Consider the following 22,804-nt stretch of genomic DNA (forward strand, 5'->3'; position numbering starts at 1 on the left):
CGTTTTTTTAATGTGAGTTTGTATTCACTGACAGCCTCCTGTTGGTCTCCTAGCAGCTGTGAGACAAGACAAGCTCTTCACTGACATCTGGGCACAGGGCAAAGAATACACTGGGGGACGGTGCACGCTGCCATGGCTGCGTCTGCTCACTCCTCATTTTGTCAGTTTTTTTTTTGCACAGGAAGACAGCATTATTTGAATCAGGGATCTGTGTGATGGTGCAGTCAGTGCTGCATGCAAATTAAGAAGCCCAGTCCCTGGTGTTACTCCTTATGGCTTCAAACGACAATACCCAGAAAAACTAAGGGTTTATTGTCTCTTTAAAAAACAATAACAGAGGATTGTGATGGAAAAGTTGTATCTAAAAAAACGAAAATCACAATTTTAACCTACATCCAATCACAACATTCACACACAATGGATGGTCATTAAAATGTCCATAGGTGTCATTGTTAATGATTGCCACAACTGTACAGTCATTGTTAATCTAGTCTGTAGTGTTAACTGGAGCTACATTTATAAAACTAGGTCAGTGTGACATTACAAAACACATTAGGATTTTGCAGTCTAAAAAAAAAAATTCAGTTTGTCTCTGGAGGAATTCAAACCCAGTGTTGTTCATTCAGTTAGATAGTTAGATGAATACCTTTTATTGATCCCAAAGGGGAATTAAGGAAGCATCAGTGTGAAGAACTGAGAGTGTGAGAGTGTCCCTGATACTGCACTGAGTTGACCGTGGTCAACGAGCACACGTTGCTGTTGTATCTCAACAGTTGAATACGCTCAAAGTAGTCGTCCGTGAGAAAGTTCCTCTGCGATGTGACCAGGTTCCCTTTGTGACTGAAGAGGCGCTGGACAGGCGCTGTGGAAGGCAGGGTGGTGTTGAATTTGAGGAAAAGCTGCTTGACCCTGGGGAACTCCTGCAGGCAGTCCAGGAACTTTCCGGTTCCTCCGACGTACTTGCGAATCTCTTCCATGACACCTCTCTGTGGGATCTGTATTGCTGGCTTCACGGGCCCATAATCGAAGAAGTCGTCCTCTGACTCGATGGTGGATACATTATGGCTTGTGTTCGCCTCGGCTATGTTACCTGGCTCCATCTGCGAGGCCTCTGTGGCCAGCAGGGAGCACATCTCATCTCTCTCAGATGCAGGCATCCACCACAGGCGGAACTGAGGAGTGGTTGCTGTTGCTATCCGCGCTTCTCGGCTGGCAAACAGTTCTTGGAAGCGCATATCGATAGCTGACACAATGGTGTTGATGACACCACTGAAATATTTTGCAGCATCTTTCTGCTCATTCAACTTGTTCTTCAGACTGAGAACAGTTGGGATGACCAGACCCAGGTAACATTTCTGCTCTGCTTGGAAGAGTTCAAGTGCAAAAGCCAGCGGGTGGAACACAGTCACATATTCTTTGAGGAAAGCCATCTCATCTGGCTGCAGGTGTGGGATCTCCAGGCGGGCACGCAGCTCTGTGAGTTCCCTCTCAGTGAGTGAAACGATCTTCTGCAAAGCGCAGAATTCCACGTTCCAACGAATTACAGCCGGGACGGTCAGGGCCATCTTTCCTATCTGCTCTGCAGCATCCATGCCCACCTGTAGATGGTGACATTTGCTCCATATGGCAAACACCTTAGTCATTGTGCTAAAGTAAAGCTGACACATGGATCCCTGTGACAGAGCCTGATAAAGGTCCTCCGAAACAATCTGCTCCAGAGTGTGTGATGCACAGCGCTGCAGTGGAGGCAGGAACAGGAGAAGGTCCTCCTCAGGCTCTCCTTCAAGGATGCTGCTGACCGGCTCATAAAAACCAATGTCATCGTCAGTTTCCTCACCGTCCACGACAAACTCTTTAAACACACTAACAAATGGGCTGCCGTTGTCGGTGAAAGTGGTCTGAACTTTGCTCTCAATGTTGAAGGCCACGTGTATGTCATGTATTCGTACAGCTGCGATGTCATACGTGATCCTGCTCTGCAGCCGTGGGAACGCCAGAGCTGCAGACTTTCTCTCTAAAAAATCCTCATCGATCCAGTGACAAGTCATTCCAAAGTAGCTCCTGTTGTTGGCCGTCCAGATGTCAGCTGTGGTGCACACGTACTGGACTTTACTGAGTTTTTCCATGAGATTGTCCCGCATCGTTGAGAACCTCTGGTCGACTCTGGTAAACAGCGTTCCTTTGTCCATGCACTTCAGCCCTTCAGTTAGGCCTCCAATCAGCTTCTTAAAGCCAGGCTGCTCCAGGACGTGGAATGACTGACAGTCCTCCACCATGAAGTTGAAGATTAGATCGTCCATCTTTGCCTGAGTCGTGCATTTGGAGATGATTTCTGCTTTGAGCTTCTTCAGCTGCCAGTGCCTGCTCTCCTCTCCGTTGTGTTCCTCCTTTTTCCTCCCTCTCTTGACATCAGGACTGGCTTCACAGCCCAAGTGTGATCTCTGAAGGATAAAACAGAGAACAGGATAAAACAGCAGATTAAGTGTTAGTGACTGGAGGTGTATCATTAATATGTCCTAAGTTTACAGCACTGTAAACTGGTGAGTGTAAGTGTGAAAAAGACACATTATCTTCCATATGTTTTGAAATGTTTCTTTAAAGTGTGAAAAAGACACAATATCTTCCATATGTTTTGAAATGTTTCTCTCTCCTAAACGGCAGGATACACGGATAAACGGATGTAACGTTACTAGTCTGAAGTGTCCCTGTTTATTTATTGTGTAACTCCACGACACATTAACTTTACCACTTTGTTCACTTGGTGGGACTCACGTCTAAATGCTTCTTTAGATTTGATGTTGAGGTTTTCGACGTGGACAGCAGGTTGACCCTGGGTAGACACAGATTACATTGGACGATGATATTTTTCCCCTGATCTGCCTTGTACGTGAAATGGTGGCGATAACGCCAAGAATGTATGGCCGACTTGGTCTCGCCGCTCTGCTCCTGGTGGTCACCATCCATTTCGGACACTGCCTCGACTGTCAGCGATGCTTAGAAATGTTAATAAACAAAAGTAATCCGATGTAAGTAATCGTGATTACTCGTAAAGTAACGATGGCAATGGAGTCGGGCCCATGAAAAAGGGGGCAGGCCTTTTGTTTAGCTGTTTTCCAGAAAAACACAAGGAGCGGACAAGGCTCTCACGCTTTCTGAAACGCATGTGCAGTCACTGCTTATACGGCCGTTGTAAGTTAAAACACGCATGCGCTCTACGACACGGTGGCGCTGAATGATCACGTCAGAGACTACTCCTTCTCATTTTTGCTCTAAGAGCAAATGCAGTCCCCTTTTCCTACCACAATTCCCTTTACTGCAGCAGCGAGCTGGCGCCGCCAGGAGGAGACGGATGTTTAACTTGGTGCGGTTTGGGCACTTTCTTTAAAGTTTACAAAACAATGTTATTGTTTGCACGCGAAAGGAACTCTTGTGTATTTATTTGTTTGGGAGATAATTATAGAAAAAGCAAAATGGAGAAGGACAAATAAGGATGGATGAGGCAAGAAATAAAGAAAAATAGTAAACAAATTATACTAACACACGGGAATAAGATGTATAAATATATATAAAAAAATATAATAAAGATAAATATGTTCAGAATATGTGCTCAGAGAATACAAGATTAAGAAACAGTAATGTAATGCATTTTGAGGGAATTTTCTTGTACAGTGAACTGTTCAAGCAAGGTTGTTTTGATCACACGTCATCTGTTATTTATTTAACCAATGTGTACAACAGGAATAATAAATTGGAGATTCATCCTGAAGTTTGTGTTGAAACCACACATCTGTTGACACCAAAAGCCTGTAAGCTGTGTTGCCAGAAGATGCTTTTTATTTTTAATTTTTAGGCTGGTTTAAAAGTCTTCCATCTGCCACAGAGAGTTTTATTAGTACTGACATTGATTCATCCTGTTTTTCACAGCAGGTTTAATCAACTAATTTGTCAGCAGTCTGATTAAAGTCTGTGAAAGTATTTGTGTGACTGTAGGTGACATTTGGTAACATGCTCATGTATTATGTATTTGTCACTTGCAAATGCAGATTACTGTCCTTCTGAGGTTCACCAAAATAAATCTTCAGCTCCAGCTCAGTTCCCCACGCCTCTTCTACTGTCACTACAACTGTTTTGATGTCTTCATCTTCTCCATTATCTGTCTTCTTTGGAGTCTGGTCGCTCGCTCTCTATCATCATTTGTCCAGAACACAACACACTCCCGATCCATAGCAAGCGTCCAAACCCTCTCAACCTTGGCTCACTGTCCTTGTCTCCAAACAGCTCAACTTGGCCATTTGTTCTGATTATTTTTAATGCTCTTCAATCTGGTCACTTCAGTAAGAATCGCTCATTTTTCTTTGGTCTTTTAAACAGAGGTTTACAAATCACTGAGCCCTGTTTCTTACAATGTTGTTCTGTGTTCTGTGTGTCTACCTTATGTTTATATTTTAACTGCGTTGTTCTGTGTTTTTGTCAGAGGTCATTCTGTATGTCTACCTTATGTTTATATTTTAACTGTGTTTATAATTTTTATATTGTCATATATTTATCACATATTTGTTATTTTCTCTATATGGTTCCAGTATGTGTCTTCTCCTCAGCTAATCCATGTTCACCTCAGCTTAGAGATCTTTCTTTAGCAGAAGTACCAATTCCTGGCTCTGTAACCTCACAGTTCTGTTCTACTCTCACCACCACTGGGGTCCTGGCTGATATCCACGGTTCTTTAGAAGCCCCTCTTAAAAAAATCTCTTTCATATATATTTTAAAATCTTTTGTTTTCTACCGTAACATTTTACTTTCAGTATCAAGTTTTGTCAAAACGTTATTCTTGAGGTGAAAAGCTCAAATTATAACTAACTAGTCCATTTAATAAACACTGTATGTCTAAAATTGAGCATAATTTCATCAGCATCAGAATCGACTGGTTCTTCATTCAAACGCTCTACAGTATTGAACACCAATACAAACAACAAACAGATCCTTCTCTCAGTTATTTATCTATCCGTTGTTTCGGAGCTCACTGTTACTTCTTTCTCCCACTCCTCACCCTCCTCACCCCAGTAACAGCTGACTCTGGCCGTTTATATTCATGAATACTAATTCCACTGGTGGGTGTCCACGTATCTCCTGCCCAACACTGATTGTTTGACTCATAAACACTGGTGTGGATAATCTCCATATATTCAACAGCCCACAGCGATCCAGTTTCCAACGGATATCTTTGATTTTCTTCCCTTTCCACCACCCAACAGCACATGTCATCCATTGGTTAGGTTTGGTGAGGGTGGGGTCTCGCTGTGGAGCAGTTGACGTTACGCGCTTTGGCTGTTAAGACTCACTCCTGGTGAAAACTGAGGGAAAAGTGACTGACGACAAAAAAAAAGAAGGGAATATAGAAAAAGGGAATTGAACGGGTCGAAGGAGCCCTAATCAGGGCATCAGTGGGCCGAGGGGCTTCACCGTGCGCTTCAAACCTGTGTGGAGCGTCTGAGGTGAAGACAACTGTAGTGTCTTTGTCATTTTCACAGCAACAGACAGTTTTGGCATCGGGTTAAATATTCTACTGAGGAGAGAGAGAGAGAGATAGGGTGAGAGAGGAGGAGGAGGAGAGAGAGAGAGATGGGGTGAGAGAGGAGGAGGAGGAGAGAGAGAGAGAGATAGGGTGAGAGAGGAGGAGGAGGAGAGAGAGAGAGATGGGGTGAGAGAGGAGGAGGAGGAGAGAGAGAGAGAGATAGGGTGAGAGAGGAGGAGGAGGAGAGAGAGAGAGAGATAGGGTGAGAGAGGAGGAGGAGGAGAGAGAGAGAGATAGGGTGAGAGAGGAGGAGGAGGAGAGAGAGAGAGAGATGGGGTGAGAGAGGAGGAGGAGGAGAGAGAGAGACCACAGCATCCGCGCCCTGACGCGCTCCGGTGCGTACACGCTGGACCGGTGTGGACAGGCATGAAGCGTCATGGCTTGGTGTGACCGCGGGGTTCAAACGTTGCTGGCCACCGTGGGCGCTTTCGCCGCCTTCAGTCTGATGACCATCGCCGTTGGCACGGACTACTGGCTCTACTCTCGGGCGTACATCTGCAACGCAACCAATGCCTCCACGGACGAGAACCAGTCGCAGCCTAAAAGTAAGAAAGGCGATCTCACCCACTCCGGGTTGTGGAGGATCTGCTGTATTGAAGGTGAGTTCGGTGTCACTTCAGTTTGATAGTGAAACAAAGGCCTATTCTGTGAGTAGACTATTGATATTTCTGAACCGACCACTAGTTTTTAGTTCCGGACTCTTTTATTCCGCGGTGCGCGCATGCATCCACGGAGCGCACAGACCTCGGTGTGCTTTTACGCACGCGAGATCAGGAGAAAAGCGCACGATAAAAACATGGTGTTGAACAAAAACCTGTGATGTGAGTGAAGAGAACCTATTTGTACATCTCCTGTGTTGTCAAAGTGACAGATCACAGTGGAGTTACAGGATTATTACACGCTGTGAACTGAGTGCCAACTGTTAAGTCGCACTGTTCTGGCACAGCAGCCACACAGTGAGCCGGGCTGTGGTAACGGATGCCAAACAGGCGCGTCTGAGTCCATTCACTGTGAAGTCACCATAAGAGCACATTATAGGTCTACTTTCATTCATGTCTTCATTGTATCCGATGCTGTTGCTTGGCAACATCCGTGGAATTGCTATGGAAACATGCCCAGTGATGTAAAAATAGACGATTCTGAGTTCACGTCATGGCTATGCAAAATAGAAATAATTGCATTTTGGAGACAAACAAAAAGTCAAACCGGTTTTTACCCCATCTGGAACCCGTTTTACGCAGTCGGTGTTTGAGTTTTGCGTTGACTGTGACGTCTTAATTCAGAGGCAGACAGACTCTCATTCATTGAGGCAATTTCCCTTCTGGCCGCCCCACGACTCCTGGCCACAGCCCTCACGTGAGTGGATGTGACTGGATGGTTTGCTTCATGGAACAGACATCTGCCAGGAAACAAAATAATCACAGAAAATTGATAAAAAAATAATAACAATAAAAAAAATACACATCACCAAAAGTAGAGAAGTACACAGGAACAAAAACAGACCAATATTTAGTGACATCTCAATTATACCTTTAGTTTCAAAATAAAATGTAAGGCATTTATTTTGAAGCTTTAATGATTAAATAAATTAAATCATTACAGACCTGTAAGAAAGAGACTGATTTGTCCAGAAGCTCAGACACAGAGTCTGACTTGAGAATTCACCAATATATTCTACAGGCCAAGATTAATTCAATAGACATCTTGAATGAATATTTTCATGCTTTTTGATTTTTTGTCAGTACGATGACATTTATACTCAGTCACGTTTATATGTATTTATTATATATGTAATTTTTTTGCAGCAGTCATTCTACAACAAACTGATGGGCTACAGCAAAAGATAACTGTGTTGTGTGTGTAATAATACATGAAATGATCCAGTTGTTGTGGTAATTAAGGGCATATTTTATTATTAAATTTGTCACTCTTTGGGATGAGGTGGAACTGAAGTTTGGCTGTGAGTCAAAAAGTTTCAAGACAAACACTTCAAGATGTGTTTGATTTTAACAATCGAAGATACTTTCCAAGATGTGTTTGATTTTAACAATCGAAACAAATTTAAGTGTTTCATTTTCTTTGAACAGGAAAAGTTTTATTATGATATCTTTGTCAGGCGTTGAGGTGCATTGAGTTTCAATGGGACTGTTTTTTTCTCAACTCTCAAAATTTTAGTAACCAAAGTTTCTGACTTGCCTGCAAGAACATTTTTCCTTGTCTTAGAAAGTGGACATCAGTCCTCAGACAAGGCAGAGAATGGTCAAAGGTGGTGACCTGGTGTGAAAAACATCGCCATGAATTCTATAAAGAAGGAAACACTGCTTAAATAAGAAACTTTTGGACTGACTTTTGACTCTTTAGAAAACACCACAGAGTCCACTGGGGTCTGTTATTAAAACTGTAGTTTTCAAACTATAGTGTCCCAGGCTCATCTTCAGGCTCCTGTCTGGGACACAGACTGAGGAACAGCGTGCACTACGTCCTCCCAGACTCTAGGGGAACACAGGACATTACAGATGTTAGGCCACTATTATGTCAAACATGATTTCCCAGCAGAAATAATGCAGGAGTGAGTAATGACAGTGGATTAATGACGGTAAAGAGTGAATCGATGTTGATGAGGCCGGGGAAAGAGACCCTGCTCTGTGCTGCTGGGACGTCTTTATGAAGGCGTCATTTGCCCAAACAAAGAGCAGCTGATCAAATCATTGTCCCCGGTGTTAACAGTTTCACTTCTGTGGCTCTGCTTGAAGCTACACGCGACTGGACGGTGGCTCTGTTGTCATGGAGACTCATAAGTATAGAGGAGAAGACAAGATAGGAAGAGCCCCCTCCCCATACACACACACACACACACACACACCTCCGGTTATGATGACAAAAACAGAGGGTTATTGACGGGGACAGATCTGTGTGTTTCTCAGCTCTGCGGAAAACATCACCACATTTGGCCGAGCAGATTGCGTCTAGTCTTTCTCCAGGCACCGACGTGTTGTTGTTAAACACACAGCAGAACTGTTTTGAACTCTCCGGCCCATCACTCTTCTCACCACCCTGTAATAAATGTGCTTTTGTGCTTTCCACTCGCTCTGCTCAACAAGCTCTTCCTCTCCTCCAGCAGCAGCGTGTGGCATTTCAGGTGCAGGCAGGAATACATTGAATGAATCCACTTTAGAGAGCGAGAGGGGGAAAGAGAGAGAGAGAGAGAGAGAGAGAGAGAGAGAGAGAGAGAGTGAGGTCACTGTAATGGAGTCCTTTCCATTTCTCAACAGCTGTTTTGATTGGGTTATGCAGCTTTTGTTTTCCCACATAGATGTCGTCAGGCCAAGGAGTGCCCTCCTCGCCCCCCCCTCCCTTTACGGGCGGAACATCTGCGACTGATGCTAATGTGCAACTTCAGTAAATGCAACCGGTCGTGAGCAAGAAAAAACTAACCTAATGGATAATTCAATTAGCAGGTATTTACAGTAAACATCCCAGCGTGATGTGGACAGAGGCAGAGGTGGGTTTTCCTGCCAGCTCGTGTCTGTGAGGTGGCATTAGACAGTGACGGGCGAGGGANTTCCACCATGCTCCACCATGTCTGTAATTAAAATGTGACAATTGGGAAGCCATGCAGGGGCAGTCATTTAGCAGCAGGACACCAACTTCCACTCACTTCATTTGTTCCTGTACAAGTCTAGATTCACACACTCTTCCCCTTCTTCTCTCTGTCCCCTCCATCCGTCATCTCTTCTACATCCCTCTACCTTATTATTCCTTATCTTCTCCTCTCTCTTACTTGTATTTTCCCTCCCCCCTTCTTTCATCTACCATTTAATTCCTTTCCCCTCTTTCCTTTCCACTTCTCTACCTTTTGCTTGTTTGTTCTTTACCGTCCTCCTTTCTAACCTTTTTCTGTTTTTTCTCATTACTTCTTTCCTCTCCTGTTGTCCTCCTCTCCTCAATTAAAACAATAGACACTTCAAGCAGGAGAGACTTCTATCAAATGATGAAAAAAACAGGCTCTTGTAAAAAGGGGTTTTTTGACATCAACAGGAAGTGGAGAACACCATGTAGACAGACCAGACTGCGTTCACACAACCTAGTTTTCCAAGAGACAGAATGACCCCATAGCCTGGACTTTATTCCCTGTCCAGACCAAACTCTGGTCCCTGAGAACCTTGTATGTTAACAATGACAACATATCATAGCAAACAGCCAAGAGTTTGACATTTGTTCAGTTAAAGCCAACATTAAACTATTTTTATAATGTATCTTCCTCGTCCTCACTGGTGAAAGCACAGAGTCCTGTAGACTCAAACTCTCAAAAGCCTCTGGGGGCAGAGATGAGTCACAGTGCGATTACACCACTGAAGTGACAGCTGACTGTAACGAAAGCGAGAGAGCATTTGAGTTTGACAACTACTTAGTAAGTTTGACAGCTTACAAGTCTCCAGCCCAGGCTCGTGTGCCGGGTTGTTAAAGGATTCTGTACAAAATGGAGCATGTGGAGACTGTAGCGGAGTGAAAAACCAGCTTTGACTGAGGATGGAAGCAGCGAATGCTGAATATACTCGTGTGTGTGTGCCAAGAATTAAGCTGCAGCAAATATGTAGTTCAATCAGCCTTGTACCAACACTGATTTATAACGAGGGCAAGTCAAAAACGGAGATGTCATCGTTTGAAGGGATTTCTGCTTTTAATAACTACAGAACTCTCAGGTGTTCCCAACAGCTCTCACCGCTTTATCATTATACATTTGTCAGGTGTTGAGCTGCGATACATTTTATTAGATCAGGAATTTCTACTCTCACAAATGAACAAAGGGTCTGATTTTATTTGCACCAATTGCTCGTCAAGCCCATTCAGGATTTTGTGCCTGCTCTTTTGTGTATTTTGTATTTATGCTGACATGGTACACCTGAGGTCAAGTGTATCTGCTGACATGGTACACCTGAGGTCAAGTACCACAGTATCACATTTTTGTCTGACATTATTATTTGATGTTTATTTTGGAGTCCAGTCGTCAGTTGATGACCACTGTCGTCCACTGTACCAGACCTTGGGGATACATTTCTTTCTTTTCCCTCATTTTCCAGGGATCGCTCAGCACTGGGGCAAACTAACACCAGCAACATTCTTTAGTCTGAACATGCTGTATGAGTGGACTCCGTTGTGAGTATTACATACTTTCTGGTCAGAGAGGGCCACCGTAGTTTCCTAATGAGCAGAAGAGTCTGTGCAGAGACAAGCGAGTCCCCTCACCTGTCGTCTCACCATTACATTTAATTAATTATTGAACACTAGACCTTTAAAGGTTGTTGGGGGCTCGGGGAAGGATCACCAAACTGTGACAGTGAGTCAGCCTTTCCCACTCATGTTTGTGTCAACAGTAATTATCAAGTCTCCAATTAACTTAATGAACCCAACCTGCGTCGTTTCTGTACATTTTTATTAGTGTCAGTGCCACAGACGTCAACAATTTTTAATTTTCTCTCCACAATGTGGCTACACATGTGGAGCCGTGTGACCAAATTACAGCCTGGTGACAATTTAATTAGTCCGCCGTCGTTCATATCAACACTGGATCGCCGACGCCTCGGCCAAACTGCTCTTGGTTTATCCTCATCTGACTGTCAAAGGAAGCGTTTGTTTGATTACACAGATGCTTTTATCTTCTGCTCTGGCATCCACTGTCTTCACAGTCATGAATTCATGCACTGCCAAGTCTCAGTGCGCATCTGCGTTTGATTTGGAGCTGGGATAACGGCGCAGAGTCTGTGCTGAGTTTCATAAAAGCTAATATTCTCACCTGCTGCAAACTGCAGATTGTTATTTGCTGTGTCTCGTCACAGATCTGAGAACAGCGAGAACAGGAACAGAGGGGGGAACAGAAGGAGGTGTTGCTGCTCCTAATTGCTGAAAATCTGTTATGTTGCATCGCACCCGGGAAGTTGTGCAGTTCAAGTGAAATGTAATATTACCGTCACATCTGACTGGTTCGTTCGTCAGCCTGCACATGTGAGAGTGTGCCGGTTGTGGCTTGTGTCACACGGAGCTCATTGTCATGATAGAGTGTACAGACAGTGAGCGACTGTCGGTGTACTCCAGCGAGGCCGCTCCCTTATTGGCTGAGCTAATTCAAAATAATGACAACCTGCATCATCCTGTTGTCACTGGCACCTCTGCTGTGACAGCTGCTGCCGCTGTAAGTGTACGTTTGAACGCGTGTCTGTCTGTGTGTGTGTGTGTGTGTGTGTGTGTGTGTGTGTGTGTGCCTAATGCATGTGTCCGTGTTTGTTTGCAGTCATGTCCAGTTAAGTGATGGCTGATCAGGGGGTGGGCCGAGGAGGGGGGGCGGGGTTATGTCTTTCATTTGGCCGCAACCAAAGTACAATGAAGACGTCAAAAGGATTTGAGACGATTGTTTATGTAAATGAGCTTATTAAAGACTAACAGCGGTTACTATGGTGAAGCAGAAGAGAAGCTCAGCGTGGGGCTTTTCAGCTACAGTCAGACTCAGGGAGCCCATTATTTCTCTTGTAATTTGTTGAAGGTTAATCTACAATTTTATCTCTTTACACTAGCGGGATTACCCAGGATTTTATCAGGGAGAATCCACTACAAATCAGGAAGTACCACCAGTCCCACCGTCAGCACCTTTACATTTTTAAGATCATTTACATTGATTCTTTCTATCCTCTGATGATTATATCACTGAGTTCCTACATCCACATTCATGGTTAGTCACTTCTCAATCTACGTCACCCTCAAAAAACCCAAACATTTAGGGTAGGATTAGCCACGAAATAAAAATCAATTTGATCCTTTTCCCTACTTCAGGGGCTGCCACATCATCTCGACCCCACAGTTGAACAGGAGCAGTTTTGTGCTTCCTGACAGTATTTATCCAGACTGGGAACCAGCACAGTAAGGCTAACAATCGATGAAGACCATCTGGATGAAGGATTTCTCCTAACAGCACAATCCAGAGTCACATCGGTGTTAGAGACGTGCCATAGTATTAACATTTTAACATTTAAGTTCTAACAGCACAATCCAGAGTCACATAGTATTAACATTTTAACATTTAAGTTGGTGAAGATGAAGGAGTGTCATACTGTTGAACAGTCACTGAAATCATTTGTTCATTCAGCAGTGTAAAGCTGGGCATAAATATCCTTTTTCAACATCTTTTTTAAAAACCACTTTTGTGACAAACGATGAAAAGCTGAAGACTAATTTTCAGCTGTTCCCTCGTTCTTCTTCACTCACAGGCAATACATGAAGTTAATCTGGCACAGATTTTAAATCAGACGCCCTATATTTAACACAACTGCTCCCATTAACGCAGGCTTGGCTCCAGTGCTGGGACACAGACACAGACACAGACACAGACAGTTGCCTCTGACCACAGCAGGGTACAATCAGAAGTCTAGGGTTCATTGGACTCTAAATGGAATCGAACCTCTGACCCTCTGATTATAAGAAGACGATAGAGAACATATACTCAACATATTGTAGCATGTTACATGAGCCCCACTGCTCCTAGGAAATCTACAGTTGTATTTACATCAACCAGAAAAATACGTTCACTATTCTATAAGTCGAAGGCGACCACAGTACCTAACAGGTTGATGTGGCAGTTATAACTGTAACTGTAGCCGTAAATCAAATTCTGGACAACTATTCCACGAAGGCAATGTCAGTTGCTGCATATAATCATCACAACAGACGCAGTAAAAGCTGTTCACATTCCCATAATCACATTTTAAGCGTTTGACAGCCACAAATTAGACATAAAGTCAATGTGGAGACGTGATGACAGCTGAGGGAGAACTGGAGCTCCTGCTCTGGACACTTCAACATGACCTCGACCTGTGGCTGTGCAGGATCTGCCTGAGTGACTGGCTTTCACATTTTAGTTGTCAGTGTGTCTTCAGTCATGGGACGAGGGGAGGGGCTAGAATTAGCTTATGTTCTTGTCTGTGCTGCAGGACTTCTGTCCTTCAGCTTTTCTATTGGGCATTTAACGTTTCTGCACCGTTGACACTATTTTTCTTCTTCAAGTCAATTTATCTGCCTCTATCAGTTTCCCCATCATCCTTTGTTCTTCTTTTCTTTGTCGTTTAATTTCCTTGCGCCTTCATCCTTTGTTTAATCTCCACTTCCTTTGCTCCACAATCTCCTTTCCTTCCTGCAGCAGATAGTCAGGATTTGGGACATTATTTTATTTAATAAAAAAAAAAAGAAATCTCAATGCCTGCACACATGCACAGACATGCACACGCAAAAACCCCCACACATACACACTCACAAACTAAACATAGACACTGAGCTGATAACTGTCAGTCATAAATCACCGACCTCGAGGCCTAGGCTTATAATCACATTCAAGATCACAAGCAATATTGCCTTCTACACACACACACACACACACACACACAAGATGAAAGAAGGAGTCAGACAAGCCGGAGTAGATAGAGTCTAGACTCCAAGTCTGTGTGAGTCTAAATGAATCATTGTCGTCAGCGCTCACAGTGAAAAGGTGGGTTTTTATGTGTGCGGCCATTTTTCAACAGTTTGTCGGACTAGGATCACACACTATGGTTTCCATGCTGACAATGGGATAGGTTTGTAAAAGCAGCGACGAACCAACATGTGGTGTTTACACTGCAATTATCAAGTCGTCAGCAGCGTCTGTAGTTCTGTTGTCGTCTTCGTGTCACCAGGCGCAAAAAAAGTCTCACTTCATCGACTAAAATAGTACGCAGACCCCTTTTGCTCCATCAGTGACGAGACACAGAAACAGAACCCTGTGCTCCATTTCCACCAACTGATTCAACGCTAATTAATTTGATGTCCCTTATTAGGCGGCAGACCTAGTTAATGGAAGCTTGTCCTTAAAAGCTGTGACACAGACAGTGACGGCTGAGCCGGTCGCTCAACCACGAGCACCTGGGAAATCAAAACCACAGACACCGTCCTGCCTCTCATTGTTGTCAGTTAATGGGATGGTTGACATTTACACTCTGGTCAGTCAGCTCTGAACACCGGACATAAACCTGTCTTTGTGTTTGGGGGGGATTGGTGTGAGTTCAAGTGAGATGAGTTTGACTTTTTTTTGCAGAGACACAGACAAAGTTTCAATAAGTCCCAGTCAATAGTCAGTCACTTTATAGAATGCAACAATAACCACCTGTGTTCGAGACCCACCGCAGGCAAACCCTGTATGTGAATGTAAAAATATCTTTTTAGGGCTGTGAGAATTAACACGCTAATCTTGTTAATTAACTTGTGAAATTAATCAGATTAAAAATGCTAATGCATTTTAATGCATGTACACAGACTGAAGCACACTCTCTCTATATATATATCTATATACAGTAATTCCACTGTACACACACGTATAGTATCGTCTATAGAGATACTGGTATTTGAATCAGTTCATCCCTAACTATTATATTAGTATAATTACTGTAGTATTGTTTTTCAATGTTGTTCATTGAAAAAAAAACCACAATGTGCATGTTTGGCCAAATGACTAACATGCTGAAGGTGTTCACGGACCAAACGTGAATAAAAAAGAGAGCCAGAGAGCTCACAGCATCACCGTCACCACCATCGCCATAATCGCCACACAGAGCACATCCATTAAAACCCACCCCCCAACAATTTTCCTCTGGAGACCAGGTGTTGTTTATACCCCCGCTCAATTACTGCCACAGGCTTTCACCTCCCTCCCTCTCACCCCTCACCCCCACTCCATTCCGCTGCTCTATCTCAGCTCAGCATTAAAAGCATACAGTCTTTTGTTGTTCAAATAGGCTTCTTGTTTCTCCCAGCACTCAGCCATTTACCCAGGCATGGTTTGGACACGGGCCACGGCCCTTTAAATCCCCACGGGCAGCAGATCTTAATCACACAACTGCATAGCACTGATGCTGGAAACACCACCCACACCCACACTGATGTTCTCCTGCCAGTATGTGTGCACTGAGCTTTGGCCTGTATGCCTTCCCTGTTCAGGTGTTCAAGTAGGTGGTCGGGTATGAACAAGGGTTAAAGTCAAAGGTCAAGGTGCTAGAAACCTCTGAGTGTAGTGGGTTAAGGCTTTTGATCTCTAAACAGCAACGCCGGACACTGTCAGTGGCTGAGGTTAATTACCATGTGCCCTCATTATTTATGAAAATGTGCCAAAAACTAAAAAACAGGGTTGGTTTTGTTACAGAAAACAATGATTTTTATGTGTCAGTTACAACTGAATTTCCATAAACGTTGGTGCACTTTTCATAATAAAATACAATAAAAATAAAATGAAAATCATTGACTTCTTGGGAAATCCATATGTAACAGTTCAGTGTTCAGAAAACAGCAAAAAATGTAGCCGTCTTTTTGTGTTAGCAATAAGCAACATTTAACATTGGTTAATCAAATTGCTGAGGAGAAATCCCACTTGTCTGAGATTTACTCATTGTTCAGATAAATCAATAAATGTCCATTTTCTTTATCGCTACAAAGTCAGATAATACAGATTAAGTCTCCAGTGAGTTTCACCTCGAGAGTTCCCCATTCTGTCTGAGACCACTACGCTGTAACATCTCAATCCAGTGGACACCGTTTACCAGATACACGTAACAGAGTAAGATAAATTTACTAAAGCTAAAGTGTGACCTTAAGTAGAGAATACATCCAGTTTAACACCGGACTTGTGTCAAAAGGTGATAAATGTGGATGTTCTCCGTCTCAGCTTCAGGTTAAATATGTATTTAGTGGACAAAAGAAACTGCTAAATCAGAAATGTCACTCAGTGAATTTCTGTCTTCTTCTCCTGCAGGTATCAATCAAGGCAGCTGTTACAGAATCAACCATTTCCCTGATGACAATGACTACGACACAGACAGCTCTGAGTACCTGCTGCGTAAGTGCCCCCCCCACCCTCCCTCTCCCTCCCCCCCATCAGCCTCTGTGTCTGCTCCTGTGAAAACTATCTATTTCTAACAATGTTCAATCGCAAAGAATGAAGTTAAATGTTAAGGGGGAGAGGCGGGATCAACCTCCAATCACAGGAGGAGATTGACTTTATTGTGTTAAGGTCGGACTTTGTGTTAGATGTTTTTCTTACATACGACCTTTTAGTAAAAAGGTCATGTATAATCCCATGACCTCAACCATTGGTTTGATCTGTTGATATTATTAACAAAAACTATAACTTTGATAATGAATATTTAACAAGTCGGTCCGTTTTATCAGTTGTATTGTTGTAGTTTAAAAAATGTTTCTGTCACTGTACTGTAAACGGTTCATTAAAACTAAAAACAACTCGCTCTTTTTTTGATTAATACAATTCTGCTGGCACAAATGTATTCAACATTCAACTATCGGAGGCAATGGGCTGTTTTAAAACATCACAGCACTTCACTGTGAAAATTGGTTTTTATAAAAGGCCGAGCTCTAACATCAACTGTAATTAGGTATTTTAAAAAGACTTCACTAAAACGCAGCCGATGTTCTGCAGTTTCCTGATGGACTGAGTAGAACAAAGAAGAAGGAACCACTCGGTAAAAGAAGTGTTTTTAGCAGAAGGCTCCACGAATGCGCTGTCCTTCCATTCTTGTAAAAAACTTATAACAGGTGATAGTCTGTGAGCGTTTCTGTTACATCCCACGGCTGATTAGAAAAGCTTCATCACAACAAGCCCCCAAAGTGTCTACTAATGATAATATTGTTCCCAAAAAAGTATGGAGAGGAGCTGCAGCTGGAAGGATGAGGGCCCGGCAGAGTCATGAAAACTCAAATTATTGAACCGAATCCAAATTCAGACGGTCGTTTATGAAATGCTTCCTTTGTTAATCTGATGTTATCTGACAGGTTGATTTTACTCATTTGTACTCGCACACACTAACACTAACCTGTTTACTGTCCAATCACATCGGTTAATGAACTGTATCAAAACGATTTCCCGCGGCTAGATTTGGGTTAATGAGCTGTTTTGTCTCTGCAGGGATCGTCCGTGCCTCCAGTGTGTTCCCCATCCTCAGCACCATCCTGCTGATGCTGGGCGGGCTATGTGTCGGAGTCGGACGACTCTACAACAAGACCAACAACGTGGTCCTCAGCGCGGGAATCCTCTTTGTGGCTGCAGGTGAGCAGGAGGCGTGGACGCAGTTGTCAGCTGTAGCAGCACCACGGAGCTGCTGCAGCTGAGTTACAGTAGGAGCCGGAGCTGCACTAATGAACAAAGGCGGCTGGATGAGTCGCAGCCTCTGGTAACTCTGTTGCAATTCATCACTGTTGTAATCATCACGGGCGAACCTTAGCGCCAACTGAACACGGTCGGGATATACAGTCATCACATCTCAAACACACACAAGGGGTGATTAGGGCTGTGATTAGACCTGTAATTAGTGGGCGACCACACTGTAGCTGAAGTACAAGGGGTTCAGTGTGTTGACTTGTTTAGTGGCTGGAATTAATGTTAGTCAGGAGGAGAAAAAGAATGAAGTAAAAACGTTTTTTCTTTTAAATGTTTTACAATAATAATGGATCCTGTGCCACAGAAGAGCCATAAGCATGGGAGCTAAAAACAGCTAACAGGAGCTAGCACAATATATCTTTACTGAAGGGATGTTTAACACCGTGTCAGAGGACGACAACATGGTCGCAGTCCAAAAAATATATTTGACAAGCAGAGAGGATATGATTTAGTCACAGCAGCAGCAATTAGCAAAGAGGCTAAAAACAAACTTAGTGTTTGTTTGTTCAGAGGATATGATTTAGTCACTAAAAACAAACTTAGTGTTTGTTTGTTGTAGACACTGAAAAGAGCGTGAGCACAAGTGATAAAATAATTTCCTCTTTCTTTTCTCATCAGGCCTGAGCAACATTATTGGAATTATCGTCTACATCTCCAGCAATGCAGGAGACCCCAATGAAAAACGCGGTGACGACGACAAAAAGTACACGTACTCCTACGGCTGGTCTTTCTACTTTGGAGCTCTGTCCTTTATCGTGGCTGAGGCCGTGGCTGTTCTGGCCATCAACATCTACATCGAGAAAAACAAAGAAGTTCGCTGGAAGGCCAGACGCGAATTCATCCGCTCACTTTCATCCTCCTCCCCTTACTCCAGGATACCAAGTTTCCGCTACCGCAGGCGGACGTCACACGCCAGTTCTCACTCCACGGAGGCGTCCAGGGAGAATTCACCCGTGGTGGGCCTGAAGCCATCTTCCAGTGGTCCGCTGGACGAGCTGTCCATGTACGCCCTGGCCAGGGACAGTGTTACGGAGAATACATATAGTCCTGAGCACGATGCGGCTGCAGAGTTCCTCCAGGTCCATAACTGTTTTTCTAACGATTTAAAAGACAGCGTGAATCGCAGGACCACACCGGTGTGAGCGGTGGCACAGTGAGAGGTTCTCAAAGTTCAACGGAAGACGATGAAAAAAGCCAGAGGTCTTACCTGCTGCAGCCTGGAGGCTCGTGAAGGCCTGCCATAGAACAGAGGCACAGATTTCAGAGACCTTCCATCTGGACAACAGGCCAGAGGGGCAGGAGTAGATGTTCAGCAGAAGAGCAGACCGGCTGTTGGAGACTCGATTATTTACATTGTTTTTTGACACCATCCAGGCAGAATAGAGATGTAACCGTTTGTGCTGTAGCCGATATTTTGTGTCCAAATGTTTAAATGATCAGTGTGTGAATTATTACTCTTGTTTGTGCAATATTTAGTGCTGTGGTTGCTACACATTGCAGGGTAACTTGAAAGTGCAGCATCGTGTGTCAGTTGGCAGTGTACTATTCTACCTGTACTTTATTTTTTGAAGGTGCTAAACTGCAAATCTCTCCACATCATCAGGAGGGATTCCTCACCTACAAAGCCCCTTTCTTACTTTTATCCTTTAGAAAATCAAGCCTTGTGAAAAGAAGCTTTTAGCTGAAAATATTTTTTAAACATCTCTCCCCACTGAGTCACCATATGACATTTGGCTACTGACTTGTAGCACGGTGAATGTACAGTAACTGAGCTCAATGTAGAAGTCAAACAAAATGAAAGGGTTTTTCACTCTCTGGACGATTCCTCCGTTCGTTTTTCTTCCCCGACATTTTACGAAGGAACAGGGTGTTTGTTTTGTCAGTGGAACACACCTCTGCTCTATTCACTTTCATATCAGTCTGCCATCCTTCCATCTCCCGATGGACTGGACATTGTGTACGTGTCTGAGAAGAGCAGCTGACAAAAGGGGGTCGTCCCCGGAACTGTTGAAAAAAAGGGCACTAGTCGGGACTCTCCTCGCTCTGAACGGAGCCACGGCTTCCAGATTGTCTAATAGATAAGGATAAGACTGAATCACAGAACGAACGTCTGTCTGTCACTCTGCCTGTGAGTCAATCCGGCTGCCATTTCCTGGTTCCTGTGTCAAACTGTGGCCCTGTCTGACAGAGGAAACAGGGAGCTGTCTGCCACCGCGTACCCGGGGGACTCCACTCTCATAACAAGGCATGAGAGGCTGTTTGTGTGTGTGTGTGTGCGCACGCTGTCACCCTGCATGTCCATCTTTGCTTGTTCTTTCCGTTCTCTCAGGAAAAGCTGTGTTGCTGTCGGAGGTTGAATGTTTTCGAGGTCTCATCCAGGCTTTGCGGCAGTAATGGGAATGATGTGGAAAATGACAAATGCCATTTCTGTGTTAGGAAAATGCTGTGAATGTTTGCTTAGGGCTATTCAGTTGGCTCTGATTTTAGCAGACAAGCTGTATGTATGTATGTATGTATATATATGTATGTGTGTGTTTTTATATGTATATACAGGTATATACGTTTATATATATATATACATATATAAAGACATGCATACATATACAGTATATAATATACAGTATTCAATATATATATATTTGATTGTATTAACTGTGCTTTTCTCACACTTTTATATTCCAGTGTGTGGAAAAAAGTTCCAAGGTGTCTGTTTGTATTGTACAGCCATACAATGTACATAAATATACAATAAAAATGTGCAAAACTGGACAGCGCAAATATATGGTTATTGTCATTTCAAGAATTCAAAATAATTCAAAAATATGGTCCAGAATATTCAGAGGTTTTACATATTTACCAATTATTGCAGCAAGTTAAGTATGAAGGGGGAATTTCTCAGTAATCTCTTGTGGCTGAAATGGTACAATAGTTTTTCCTCTGTGTACTTGAGTTAATGTTTTAAAATTCAGCCATATAGCACAAAATAAAAGAGCACTTTACTTTGGGATTGATTTCCTCTTGGCGTCCACATTAGCAGTAAATGTTAGCAGTATCATCTTTCTGGGGTTTAAAGCTGAATTTGTCACTTACTGTAAAAGATGATTTTCTTTCTCCATCTTTGTTCCTGCTCCCCACTGTGTCGCCTGATTGTTCCCTGATCCTCCAATCTACGGGGTTAAATCACAGTGTCAATTACTATGTCAAACATTGTGCAGTGATGTTAAAAGCTTGCACCAAATATGACTGAATGACTCAATTCCAAATTATTGCTCAAACCTTACAATAGTATTAACTTTGATCTTGTAGGTGTTTCTGAATTTGATCAATAGTTGTTTCTGTTGGTGGAGTAAAATATGGTTTGTTTTTTAAATAAAGTTACTGTGCTCAAAATGTGCCTCGTACACACACACACACACACAAAATCAATCAAACTACATCCACCCTCTGATACTGTATGTCTAATTAAACTGGGGAAATTTTCACTGAATGAATGGAAGCTGTTTATTGACCTCTGGGAAATTATTTTTTCTACTAATACCTTGTGTTTCAATACAACAGCAACAACAGTCCTCCGTAATTTCCACCTAATTACATTTTTGTTCAATCAGTCCTATTAAAATGCAATTAACAGTCCCGCCCACTGTCCACCTAAACCTTCACTGTATGGAGATGAGTGCCCTGATGGTTTTCTGCTGGAGATGAGTGAGGACGGCGATGTTGTCTCCACCGAGGTAAGCCCGCAGAGTAACCGGTGCCGTTGTCATAGAGAGGAATATTAACGTGACCCTCATAGAAACGGCCGGGGGGCATGGCTAATCCAATTTAGCTTGAGTGATGTAGCCTGTCATTAGCGAATGAACACAGGCAGGTCCCTCTGAAGACTGCGCAATCTATTCTGCAACGGGTAAAATTAGCCACCAATTAAGGTTGTTTTTCATCCTGAAATCAAAAAGCTGAGAGTGAAGGCAGCAGCTGTAATTGAAGTTAATCACTGCTGAGTTTCAAAGTGTCAATCCTGATTTGAGCCAAATTCTGTCATCGTACCGGCTGTGGTCGCTGCACTGCAAGCTCGCCAGTGGCATTTCTAACAATGTAGACAATACTGTAATAAAGGTTTAAATCCATTCACCTTTATTATCGTGGTCATCCCTACACTGTGACAACGCCGTCCACTGCCGGCTGTTGCCCTGAGTCTTTGCAGCTGCGAGGCATTGAGTCTCTGCACAGTCTCCAGGGAATGGTGAGCAAATGAAGTGGGTCACAGGGTCACTCAGTAAGACAGGCTGCATTATTACACACTTAAGAGACAATCGCTTCCTCTCACAGCCACAGCCAGATATTCGTCCTCGGGGAGAAAGAAAGCAGTTTTGCTGCAAATGCATCCAGGTGGAACGTGATAATGAACAACACGGTCTCTCATCTGCTCCAACCCCCACTGTGGGGGTTAGGGTTTTTTTAAGGAGAGAGAGAGAGAGAGAGAGAGAGAGGGAGAGGGAGGGATGATTTATCAGTGATGATCAATTTCCTGGTTCAGTTAGTTACTGATGGTGTTTGAAGAAAGCACTTTTACTCTCATGCTACATTCACTTGACACAAAGTGTAAGACTTCATACATTGCCTCTGCTTCAGTCTCTGCATCAACAGTAGGAGAAGAAGAATCACATTATTATCGTCACTGTACGTCTACAGACACACCAACACAAGGACATTTTTCCTCTGTATTTAACCTGTTGACACATTCCTGGGGAGCAGCGATTGCTGAAATCGTGGTGGGGGATTCAACCCTGGGTTTTCTGATAACCAGCTCAGTCTCACAACTAGACCATGGGCTACTATCTCAGATATGCAGACGAATCATAGTAAGACTGTGATGCATGCCATACTATCACAAACACTCTTGTCGCTGGTAATTTAAATGATAACAGTCTGGATATTCCCACATTCTCAATCTTCTTTTGTAGCCCTGTCCCTCATGTGGACAAAAAAACTATCTA

At 43.3% G+C, this 22,804-nt stretch overlaps 2 protein-coding genes across 6 annotated transcripts in view; one reads left to right on the forward strand and one right to left on the reverse strand.

The window, feature by feature from the left end:
* Nucleotides 1-626: 626 nt before the first annotated feature.
* zbedx (zinc finger BED-type containing X) overlaps nt 627-22,804 on the reverse strand; it is a 69,214-nt gene continuing 47,036 nt past the window's right edge. Inside the window, exons 1-5 of one of the 5 annotated variants that reach the window (XM_025064263.1) lie at nt 18,660-18,788; nt 8,436-8,741; nt 7,920-8,064; nt 6,789-6,971; nt 627-2,441 (exon numbers count right to left, since the gene is read on the reverse strand). In XM_025064263.1, the coding sequence (XP_024920031.1) occupies nt 681-2,300 (1,620 nt within the window). In that variant the 5' untranslated portion in view covers nt 2,301-2,441; nt 6,789-6,971; nt 7,920-8,064; nt 8,436-8,741; nt 18,660-18,788 and the 3' untranslated portion in view covers nt 627-680. Of the gene's footprint in view, nt 2,442-2,772; nt 4,432-4,494; nt 5,613-6,788; nt 6,972-7,919; nt 8,065-8,435; nt 8,742-18,523; nt 18,789-20,900; nt 20,978-22,804 lie in introns of those variants that run through there. The other 4 variants (XM_025064262.1, XM_025064265.1, XM_025064264.1 and 1 more) reach the window with 4 other exon arrangements.
* Nucleotides 5,832-20,977, forward strand: cacng4b (calcium channel, voltage-dependent, gamma subunit 4b). The gene is made up of 4 exons (XM_008329655.3): nt 5,832-6,171; nt 16,392-16,475; nt 17,559-17,699; nt 18,429-20,977. The coding sequence occupies exons 1-4, from the start codon at nt 5,949-5,951 to the stop codon at nt 18,950-18,952; spliced, it is 972 nt and encodes a 323-aa protein (XP_008327877.1). The 5' UTR covers nt 5,832-5,948; the 3' UTR covers nt 18,953-20,977.

Source organism: Cynoglossus semilaevis, chromosome 17 (assembly GCF_000523025.1).
Source record: "Cynoglossus semilaevis isolate Cse_v1.0 chromosome 17, Cse_v1.0, whole genome shotgun sequence".
In the NCBI taxonomy this organism is placed as follows: Eukaryota; Metazoa; Chordata; class Actinopteri; order Pleuronectiformes; family Cynoglossidae; genus Cynoglossus; species Cynoglossus semilaevis.

Bases quoted from the DNA above. Each gene is read 5' to 3' on its own strand.
- cacng4b (XM_008329655.3), top strand. From the start codon at position 5,949: ATGGCTTGGTGTGACCGCGGGGTTCAAACGTTGCTGGCCACCGTGGGC. The intron at 6,172-16,391 runs GTGAGTTCGGTG...CTTCTCCTGCAG, and splicing joins GAGGATCTGCTGTATTGAAG to GTATCAATCAAGGCAGCTGT. The intron at 16,476-17,558 runs GTAAGTGCCCCC...TTGTCTCTGCAG, and splicing joins CAGCTCTGAGTACCTGCTGC to GGATCGTCCGTGCCTCCAGT.